Genomic DNA, 11,860 nt, shown 5'->3' with positions numbered 1-11,860 from the left:
GGACAAGGTCTTTTCCAAGGAGCAGAAGAGCTTACAGGTATGAGGGCAGTGAAGTGCCTGTACATAGCAATCCAAAGCAAACCATTCAAAGCCCTTTGTAAAGCACCTCCAGCCAACTTCTGCCATCAGCTATGGGCTTGTCACTTCCAACGGTGGTGATGAAAACTGCACATTTTCTGAGGGTAGATTGCGGTCCTTAGCGTAGCTACACCTAAAAATGAAGTGCCTGTGGGTAGGTCCTCGGGCTGAGGCAGGTGACTGCCTGCTCAGAAGCCAGGAGCTGAGGATGCCTCGCCACCACGCAGCGCTGGGCTTCTAACCAAATAAAAGGACCCGATTTTCACACCAAGTCATAAATCCAGGTGATGGCAGTGCGTGCAGTGTTCACTTTTAGCAAATACCATTTGAATGCTTGGCTATGCTAGAGATCAGAACGGAGCTGAAGGTGTCAAGCGATACAGTTTGTCTGTGTGACATGAGATACCTGCGTTGTCACCGAAATGAAGACTGCGTGCGTTTGGATGCTTTCAAGGACAGGTTCAGATCTCATTCACACTAGAACAAATTACGGATTTAATCCAAAAGAAAATAAACAAAGTAGGAATCCATTAAGACCTGTAACACTTGCTACAAGAGAAGTCAAGCTTAGCAAGATGCAGTCCCCTTCTCCTTGTATCAGCAACTATTGAGAGCACTCCCTGGCACCCGAGGCAGAAAAAGGATGTAAAGCTTTGTCCTTTGTGTCACCGACTCACCTTTAGAAAAGGCAGAATCTCCTACGAGGATGGGTCCTCCATCGCCGTCCTGCGTGGGGTTCCTGCAGCCTTCTGGGAAGCACCAGGCTGCGAGCGGTGCTCAGCAGGACACTGGGCTGCCGCCACGACAGCACCCCCATCCCACGCGAGTGCTCGCGCAGCCTTCTTCAACAGCGCGGAACCGGTGTCAAGACCTGACCGTCACTATCTTGCAAGAATTTGTGTTTATGTTTCTAATCCCTTCCCCCCCAACCCTTTTTTACTGCTGCTAAAACGTGAATACTGCCACTTTCCAATACGTTTATCCAAATCGGTGATGGCTTAAAAAGCATGCTCTCAAGTGGAGGAAAATTCACTTTATGTGGTGTAAGAGGTACTCACTATTTTTATATATAAACCTGAAACGTGTGCATTTTGTACTGTTTTGCAAATCCCATATTTTGTGAATGTGTATTTAAAAAAGCGCCTTTCAGTTTGATGTACAAATCCACAGCTTTCAGGTAGACACGACTTACAGAAGGCCTTGCCAGGAGGTGAATCAGCCTAGGAGCATTGCTGCCTAACAGCTCCATTTGAAAGGAAATTGCCTAGTAACATGGTTAAGTATTTTGCAATAGCTGCACAATTCTTTACGCTCTTTTTAACACTTGCATTTTAAAGCCTTACATTAGCTCTAGCAGAACAGCTACAGTGTTTTATAAGGGAGACAAGTTCTAGGGATACACGGTGCCTCACGTGTACTCAGAACACTTAGGCTACAACAATACTCCTACAACTATTGCTGCTTTGTTTTATGAATGTGTTTGGATTAGAAAACAACAATATTTAATTGTTGGCTGCTCAGAGAGTGGAAGCAGAGGCGATAGAGATGGGATGCACTCTGTGTTTGCTTACTCCCAGAGAAGGGTTTTCACGGAGGAAGCGTGGTCTGCGGGATTGGGATCATCACGTGCAGGAGCGCAGATGCTGGCAAAGCCACGCAGCTCAGTTTGTGTATCATCTCCACTGCCAAGCACCGTCGCCTGTTCTCTTTTGTTAGCCAAACACATTTGAAAGCTGTAGCACGAAAAATGTTTTTAGGAAGTTACTGTAGATGAAGTGTTATGACATGGCACTGATGATCACTAGGAGCCGTTTTCCTAGCTTAGATCAAGTGCTCGTAATTCCACTTCTCCTTTTGCCAATGACCGTATTTTCTGTAGATGCAGATCATCGGTTTTATTGCATTTCTATTACCGTGCCCTCCCTGTTTGTCTAGTGGACAGTGCAATGGAGTGTCCAGCATTGCTTAAAGCATATAGCACCTACCCCTCCTTCGGGAAACTCTTACACTAGAACATAGGAGAAACACGTGTCTAATTCACAACTACTGCAGTAAAAAGAAATAAATAAAAAAAAAGCTGTTTCACTGAAAAAAACACCCAGCTTTTAGAACTCAGAAGTTGCTCCTTTCCCCAGGGCCTTTTCTACGACTTTGGTGAATATTATGCCTTAGTATAATTTCTAGGTATGTGGAAAACCATAAATGCACAGTGAAAGGCAGCACTTTTTCAAAAATTTACAGTAACAATTCAAGATTTCTTTCTCTAGGATTTCAAATAGAAAAATATTGACAAATACTGCAGTAAAGAAATTAAACTTGGTCTTCTCTTCAAAACTGGACAAAAGTCAAAGTCTTAATGTGCTAAATGTCAGTAAAGGCTCAAATTGCTTTTTATTGCAGTCTGTCTCCTTCTCCATCAGAACTGTCAGACCAGTCTCTGATAAATAGGGAATTTATACATCATCTATATTTTAGGCATTATAGCAACTGAGAGGATTCCTCTGTATTTTGCTAGTAGTGATCCAAGTTCTCAAACAACTGACCCAGCACCGACCTCTCTAACTACTTTAATTTAATTAGTATCTATTCTCTTTAAATCTGGATATCGAATTTTTAAAAATCCTGCACTTAGGTTTTGTATATGTGGTATGAACATTATTATCCTTTATAAAAAAAGGCCAATAAACCACCGGAAAACTGGGATTTTTTTTTTCCATGAGTACAAAACCTACATATACAGCTGTCCTGAGAGTTTATGTACTACCTGTGCTGTGAGCTCTTTTTCTTATTACACCTCACTTCAGCTTGATTAAAGCTATTTTTAATAAAATGATTCGGAAAAGGTTTCTCAATTACAGAAAAGCAGCTAACTGAAAGAATTGAACTAGCTCTTTTCCTGTTGTTTATTCTATCAATTACTTGCATTTTCCTTTGGCAATACTGTAGTAGTTTCTTCATTTGAGATTTGGCAATACTGTAGTACTTTCTTCGTTTTAGATTCTTCAGTTGAGAATACTCTGACATGAATTTCAGATTTTTTTGGCACTATAAACTCAGTCATTTTCATGCAACCCCACTAATGAACCCTTACAAGTGCTATATTGTCATTCTTAACTACTCATTTGTTGTGGTAAAAGTGGAATTAGTCCATAATACCATTTCAAATTCTGAAAAAGTAAGATGAGTCGACAGGCTTCGGCTTTAAAAATCTGCTTCTGCAACAAAGGAGGTTCAGGAACAAATGAAGCTCAGAAACAACAGAATTGTGAAATTAGAGAATCCTGTCGTTTGAGTCAAGTCCTTACTTAAAAGCAAGGCATACTGTTTCCTGATGCAGAAGCTATCTATACCAAATGAAGGCTGAATGTTACGCTGTAAGAAAATAAGATTCATTTTGCTAATGTGCATGTAAGGATCATGGGGGTAACAATCAGAATTTGACTACCACTGGAAAACACTGAATAAAACAAGTTGACTTATAAGACATTTAAGACTTGATTTTTTGTGGGTTTTTTCATGTTGGAAGTAAACTGCAAATGGTGGGCTATGTGCTTACTGTACATCACCTCTTCTATAAGCACACTACAGACTTCATTTAAAAAAACAAAACTAACTGGACTTTGTGAGAAAACAAGTATCATTATGAAGACTTTAATAGTAAAAATCAAGTATTTGCGCGTGCGCACGCGTGCACGCACACACACGCTCTCCTCAGGTCACCCAGGAACTAAACTGTAGGTAGTGCCCTATGTCCCTGGTTTTTGGGACGGCTGGTTTTTGGTCCTTTTTGCTGCCCTAGGTTTCCTGCTTGGATTTTTCACGTCCAGTAGATGAATCTCCCATGCAATGCAAACTAAGCTTTTGACCTTTGTATAATGATGCAGCGCTTAGTCTCACAGTCAAAAAAGGTGGTTTGTATTTGAAACAAATAGCTACTTCTGACTTATATTTCTTGTAGAAATAAAATTCTTTCTTCCCAGCTGCACAAGATCTGGCAGTCAAAAGATCTCTAATATGATACGCACTTAGTTCAGCAGATGTGATCTCTCAGCAAATGGACATTCCTTTTTGCTTTTTACCATAAATGCTTCACCTGGGGAATACTCTAAATTGCCCATTTTACTTTGTCCTCTGCCGTGGGGCTCAATGCGCATGAACAGGAGCTGTTGATTCTTTATTTCCAGCTTTTAGAGAACCAGCCGTCTTTGGTGTTACTGCATACACCATATGAATTAGTACAGCTTTTCTCAGAAAATAAGAAAAATCAAACACTTCTTGTTTAAAGCTTTAACTCCTTAAGAGGGAGGCTGCCTATGCAGTGAACAAAACCAGGCAGACAGGAGTGTTTACCAGCTTGAAAAGCCTTCTTGCATTTTAATGAAACGACAAAAAAATTGCTTTTATCTACAAAGGAGGAAAAAGTGTAATTCAGCTCTGAAGCAGGACTAAACCGGCAGAGTGTCTGATGCTGATGATTCACTTAATTTACAAGCAAAAAATGTTTCAGTTGGTTACCAAGCCTTCATCCCATTCTGGGACACTGGATTCAGGTTCTTCCCCCTCTCACATGCCATTGGTAATAGGAAAATCCTACAGGTCAAATTTAACTGCTTGCTGTCTTTGCACATTCCCTTTATACTCAGCAGAGTCAAAAACAAAAACAAAAGCAAAACAAGATTCAGCTTTTGAACTGGAAGTTAATAGTTCTGTCCAAGGTGCATCAGACAGGGAACAGGGTTCTGCTCTTTCCTCAACCAGTTCAATACTGCCTTATTAAAAAATAATGACAAAATTAGTTGTTAAATCAATAGGAAAAAATCTGATTATCAGGAAGCAGACTGGCTACAAAGACAGTCACCTCTTCAATATAAAACTACGCATTAACTAGCATATACAAGCTATACAATACCTTTGAAAATTTCCATGCTAGGTAAATACGAAAACATGCGTTGTGCTCACCCATGTAACAGCAGGACCCCTCCCCCAGTGCTCTCCCTGCAGATCAGACTCACTGAGCTATGTTGAAACTTGTGGATAAACAGCCAGTCAGCTGAAATAACTGGTATTCTTCTACGCAAACCCAAATTCTCCGATTTTAGCTCTAGGAATATCTCAGAATGCCCAAGCTAATCCAGTCACCACTTTTACAATAATTATAGAGGAAATGTTGTGATTATTAGCACCAATAAAGAGAAAAACTTCAAAAGATTCTCTTTAGCACTGCATTTTAGAGATAATGTGCTTTACTTTAATATACAGTTAAAATGTCAAGGATATCCCAAGTATGGAAGAGTTTAATTTGATACCAGCTCAATATATTTTGGCAATGTAAAATTCACTGCTGGCATACTGTCCAGCAGAACCATTTCTACAGGAGAACATCTTTCATATAGCCTGAGGTTGCTTAAGAGATGCGAAATTGCAAGCCTTCCTGAACTTTGTTCTTGTAGGTGAGTATCTATTATAAAAAGCATTCACTGTAATAAAGAGGACATGTTGAAATACCCTGCACTGCACAGTAAACTTTAAGACTGGATACAGCACATTAGCCTTTCCAGGTGAAGTTGCAAAAGTGCTCAGCAGCTCACCTTACTCATTAACTATATGCTACACATCTGAATGCAGAGAAACAGAAAAGCGCCATCGCATATTAAGAACAAATGCGCAGTAATAAATGAATACTCACACACAGTAAAAACCATAGTCAGCATATAGAATCAATTGGCTCTTAAGAATGGGGCTTAATTCCCACCAGCAGAACTTGGAGCAATACAAGCACGAGTCAAAAAGCAGAGCTGCGGTGTCTGACTGCCCTAAGAACCAGATTCTCATGAAACATAGCAAGGAAAACAATCCAGGGAAAATTTTCAGCATGTACCATTTCTGGGCCTTCCAAGACGGCCGCTGAATAATTTTTTAAAAGGTTGGATGTTCCAGTAATTAAATCTCTCCGATATGAATATTTTGGGGGGCGGGGAGGGGAGATGAAAGAAAGTTGGGAATGTATATTTTATAAAAAAACACAGTTAAAATATTCAATTACAGAAAAAAATGCTAGCAGCAATTTAAAAAACAAAAAGCCAAGAGACTTTATTTCAAGAAAACCAATTAAGATCATATTATTTAAAAACTTTGTCAAACAAAGTCATTACAAGTTAAGGTCTTCAAAAGAGTTTGGACAGGCAGGATCCATTTTCTGAACTTACAGCTTAAAACCACGGGAGTATGCATATGTTTAACATCATCACATACACATGTGTATAAATGGACACAGCTTTGCATTTTGTGTGTACACTTTAAAACAAAACACGCTTAACAAAATGTGGAGCTATACAGACTATACAATTTACACAGCTGGGTGTCATTCCAACCCCAAATATTACCATTTGCTAGAAAACAAACTTTTACTTTGTACAAGACCTTGACATGAGTTAAGTTTACCCCTCACTCAGGAGGCTGAAACTGAACAATAAGCTAAACAGTCAAAAGACTTTATTTCAACTTGTACAAAAGGCATTAAAAAACCTAAAATACACGCTTTACCAAATATATTACATCATACAAGTCAGTGTGGTGTACTTGATAAATCCAGCTTAACTTCATCCACCTTTAATGGCATATTTAGTGGAAATGTAAAACCGACTACACCGGAAAACATTTAATTTAAAATCAATTTCCAAGTGCATTAATTACCTAAAAAAAATAAATTGCTCTAGCAAAAAAAAAATATATATATATATTACTGAGTGAAATAAGGAGCTCCCATTCAGAAAAATGTTCTGTGTAAGCATCATGTGGCATTTCATCTGATTCTCCCAACCAGGCATGGTACCCTAGGCAGCGTGACAGGCATTTTTCTGTCTGCTTGGCAGATGGATTCCTTTTTAGGATGGTTAAATTGTTAGTTGCTCAAAACAAAGTTTAATTTCACAATTGGTGATTTATCTAGAGATGTCAAAACACATGTGGGAACTGCCAACAAGAAAATACATCACATCTATTGAAGCTCTTTTTGGCCTCATCATGATAATATCAGACACAGAGTAAGGCATGTAGATCATAGCAATTACAAGTCACTCACAATCTTTTTGTGATGGGAAAAGCGTTTCACCCTCCTCTCCGTATTACCTGACAAATTTTTTTCACATGGCTTTTGTTACACATCACACAGAGGTGTGCACCGGCGTGGCTGAATGGGAAGGAGATGAACCTCTGTCAGAGGAGGAAGAAATAGATCGTGTAGCAGCTTCCCGCTGCAAATCTTCAACCTTCTTCTGAAGCTCCGTCCGGATGGCAAGGAGCTCTTTAAGATTTTGATGGATTGGAACCTGCCAGGGAAAGAAAGAAAAGGCTTACTGTGACTCTCACAGTGAGTTATCTTCTCAAGCAATGCTTCCACTGTTTCCTTCAGTAACACAAGGAATCCAACACCTATGAATTTCAGTATATCAATATTTAGGGAAAGTGTTTCTTTAGTCATTTGAAATGAAACATCTCAGCAAACTGTCCCTTTCTAACAACACAGTTGGCAGGAAACCGATTCAAAAGACTGTTTGCAAATGGTCTTGATGGGATACCAAACATATTCCAATAAATGTACCCCTATTCCTTATCAATACCACTTTCAGCTGAACTTAAAATGCCTTTCCTGGGAACTAGTTCCCCTGCCTGTTGGGACAGAACTTACTATGTAAAGAGAGTAGAGTTCACAAAGCTGGCTCCGTATGGAGCATCTTGTTACTCTTCTAACCAGGCATCTTTCCAAGAGTCTGACCCTTTCCAGCTTGTCAGTGAGAAAAGTGCAGCAGCCAAGTGAATTGTGCTTGTGGTGGACGTCCCGGAGTCACATGCCAATAAACCTTTCATAGAAGTGGGTCGTACAACTTTCTGTCTCTGCTTCTGACAGTACCCAAAAAAACACCAGAGATGCACCAGTCTGCATCAGAGTTCTAGGCATTTTTCACACTTATCTGGAACATTCAACTGTATCATGGCCAAAGGAAGATGCAAGCCACACTGTTTTTTGCAGCTGGATCTGTTATCTCAGACAAGCAGAGAGAGACCTCCCCTTCTTCCAAATGCCACAGAAAGGCCAAAAAAGTTTGACTGTAAATTGCTTTTAATTTATTTTATCCTGTATAAACTCTAATTGTTTATAGCTTTTGGAAAGAGCAAGATGGGAAAAGAATTTAATTGGGCTGGCGAGACAATCATGGGGAAATGCAGGAGTGGGAAACCTACAGATTGCTAGACGTTACAAGTATTTTATACTCTGGGCTTCTGGAATGCCAGGCTCCAGGGAATTGCATTCACTCAGAATCGCTTCCTACTGCTTGAAAGTGATTGCAGGGCTCGGACACGCACCTGAGCAAGAAATTTTCACATGGTGCTATGTGAAGAAGACATCAAAAACCAGAAAAGGTTTCTCTTCTTGCCATCAACACACAACTGAGTCACAATTTATGTTTTCATGAATTCTGACTTTCTGAAGAAAGTACATCAAAAATCCACAGATTTTATTTTGATATTTTCAAAACCTAACACTCACGTTTCTGAAACAGGAAAATACCATTTCATTTCTAACTTTAGTTCTAACTTAAAAGAATAAAATAGGATCAAACAGTCTGTTTTAGGTCAACATTTTTTTGGCCATATACTTTTTTCTTGTTTGCGGCTTAGCCCATGAACAGAAACTTCCATGCATTCACAAAGTGCTGCTCCCAGTACCCTGGGAGTCATCAATTCATCCAGCATGTCATCTACAGCAATTTTAAAAGTGTAACTTTCTGAGTCTTCAGCAGAATAATCGCTGTACACCACCAAGCTCCAAATGACCCTGGAGTCCTGCCTTTGCTATGCAATGAATTCCTTCTCTTCTTGCAATCTTCTCCTGCTTCCACCATACAAACTCTTTAGCAAGTGAGGCCACAAGTCTACAGACAACAGCCTCCTTCACTAATCAGACACAAGGCACACCCTCCAAAATCTCATTTTTCTGAGGCGGTCTACTGAAAATGTGTATACCTAAAAATACAGCAAAACTGAGTCTGGTGATGAAGTTTGTCCAAGATGCTGTAATACACACTGTGGAAAATTCAAATTTCAGTGAAGATCAAGACTTTCTGGAATTAGCCCCCCCCCCCCCTTTTTTTTTTTTCTTTCCTCAAGTAAACGATCCCTTCCTCATATACTCCCACTTCAGATTTCTCTTTATGAAGACATTTTCCTGAAACACTTGGGTCCGTAACAGAGTGATTTACCATTGGTATCATTAGTCACGCAAGCCCTGGGTCACAGGAGATTTGTACACCTGATTTCTGCGCAGCTTAGTCATGATTCAGCATAACAGGCCAATTTCTCTTAGACACCTTTCACACGGGCATTAGCTGGTGTGTTCCACTGCACAATGCTCAAACACTTATAAAAAGCAGTTCCATACAAGTGGCTTTTAGGGAACCTACTACAAATCCTTTCGGGATACACTACACAAAAGCCACTGCAGAACTTGGCACGCTGTATAAAGCGCTTAGAGGAGGAAAAGTGTGGCTGCATGTCTCAATCCTTCTTCTGCATTCCCCCAGAACCTAATTCAGCAAGACACGTGCTCAAAGTTTGATACAAGTGCTGTTCTCCCCACGTATCCATCTCAAAGAACAGGACTATTGTTATTTAGCTACTTATTTAAAGACAATGACATTTAGAAAGTCTGTGTATATTCAAGTCACCCAAAAAACTCTTCAACATTAAGACTGCAAAATTATGCTCTCAAAAAACGAGGAGGTGTCAGAATGATTACTTCTCCAAACTCAATTCAGCCTTCCTGTACATCTGTATAAAATAATCAGTTAAATAAACATTAAAATACTAGCTTCCCCCTTGTATTCCTCATTTATTCAGTGCACAGTTTGATGCTACTCAATTAGTGAGCAGTTATTCAATATTTAGTTTTCTTTGCAGTGTTTGACCCCATCCTTTATTTATCCTTCTGAACTTAAAATGCTTAAGTTTCCTTTTCCTCTACTTTCATCTCATGTCAAGAAACAAATTTATTTCTGCAGCACCCTAATGAGGTATGGGAGTACTAACACTCCACTTTCACAGACAAGAATCTGAAGCAAGCACCTCCTAAGTTTGCATACCTTGGATCTCAAATTGGTTTAGCAGAGAACTTAGGAATTCTGCAGTTTGGCCGTGTCGGTATCAAGCAGGACACCCAGTAAATAAGGAGCACATGCACAGTGACCACTCCGTTCCAGGTGATCTCCCTTACAACAGAGGAATCCTGGGGCAAAGGCAGGGAGAAACCTCCTTTCTCCAGAGCAGCATCCTGCTCCCTCACCCACGGGACAATTCTTCCTTTGTCTGCAGCCGTGCCCCCTCCAGCCTACTTTCCCCAACTGTATTCCATGGGTTGAATAGAAAGCAAAGACCTCCAACGCTTGGAGCATTATTCACTCCTAGTTCCTATTCCCAGTTAGTCGCAACTCTCTCATAGACTCTGTATCAAATCCATCTCTCAGTCCTTTCATTTATTCTCAGTCCTCAAGAATTCGCTGAGAGTGTTCCAGCATCAGACCTCCAAAATTGGATGAATTCCTTCCAGGATATGAGCAGACACATTTCTGAAACATAATCTCTCTTACTAAAATCTCATGTTTGCCCTAGAGATGGAATATTTACAGAAAAATAGCCCCTCGCTCCAACAAAAGAAGTCTACAATACCAATATTTTCATATGGGAAAACATTTTTCTTAGTCACATTCTTATAAGCAACTGAGCCTTCTTGGGTGAAGTGTTACAAAACAATTCAGTCAGACACACATACTTGGTGACTCAATACAAATCATTAGAGTCCAGCAAAGCTATAAGCAAGGCAGAGTAGGGTCTTATAATGGGGGAAAAAAAAGGGGGGGGCCACCTTTAAAATGTTGGCCATCTTTTAATAAGTGCATGTTAGATGTAAACACTGCAAGACAGTTCTACGTAAATATCATCATGTCATTTCATATGGTAGTGTAAACACGAATGGTTTTCTAATGTCAAGTCTTTCCCAGAAAAAGATTGTTGCTTGCCATTTAATACAGCATCATGTAGACACACAGTGATGTAAAACAGTAAAATTCAAAAATAGATTTCACACACTAAACTTCTGATACATACCCAGTTTCATGAAATAAACATGTCAAATTCAGTCTAGAGAAACCTTTAGCACTTTTTCAAGCAGCTGACAATAACTGATCTATTAGTCATAAAGGTCCATGTTAGAATTACATACTCATGGGGTAAGAAAAAGGTGGTATAGGCAACTGAAAGATATAAAAAAATATTATAAAGTTCTTATCAAAAGGCCTGAGAAGCAGCCTGGCATGAGGAGCTGTGTTTTCCCCCAGATGTCTTCAATTCCGCTACTGTAACTTCCTTTTGAAAAAAAGCAGCAAATTCAAATGTGAAAGAATGAAAAGATAGACAACGGTGCTAGACGGAAAGAAGGGGAAAATGCCCAAAACAAAGCCTCAACCTCAAGTCATGTGTATTTATTTTTTTTTTAAATGAAACTGTTAAGAGAACTGAATAGAACTGCAATTATGCAGCTTTCTTGAAGCCTCCTTCCATCTTGGAAGGAGGAGGAAGAGTAACAGGACAAAGCATGTTCAAATGGATTCTGTCACAAAAAAACATTAAAATAATAATAAAAAAGAAGTTTAGTTCATTTCCACATTTCCTAAAGACTTATTCACAGGCAGACCTGTTGCTGCCAGTGTTTCCTCATACCATCCTGTGC

At 39.6% G+C, this 11,860-nt stretch overlaps 1 protein-coding gene across 4 annotated transcripts in view; it reads right to left on the bottom strand.

Moving 5' to 3' along the window:
• Positions 1 to 6,219: 6,219 nt before the first annotated feature.
• Positions 6,220 to 11,860, bottom strand: part of MTMR1 (myotubularin related protein 1) — a 36,103-nt gene continuing 30,462 nt past the window's right edge. For all 4 annotated transcript variants that reach the window (XM_010568927.1, XM_010568926.1, XM_010568928.1 and 1 more), the window contains one exon: positions 6,220 to 7,406. In XM_010568927.1, coding sequence (XP_010567229.1) covers positions 7,242 to 7,406 — 165 coding nt within the window. In that variant the 3' untranslated portion in view covers positions 6,220 to 7,241. The remainder of the gene's footprint in view (positions 7,407 to 11,860) is intronic.

Source organism: Haliaeetus leucocephalus, unplaced genomic scaffold, assembly GCF_000737465.1.
Source record: "Haliaeetus leucocephalus isolate CR32 unplaced genomic scaffold, Haliaeetus_leucocephalus-4.0 Scaffold262, whole genome shotgun sequence".
Classification (NCBI taxonomy): domain Eukaryota; kingdom Metazoa; phylum Chordata; class Aves; order Accipitriformes; family Accipitridae; genus Haliaeetus; species Haliaeetus leucocephalus.
Note: the sequence above shows the minus strand (reverse complement) of the source record. Positions and strands in the feature narration are given on the sequence as shown.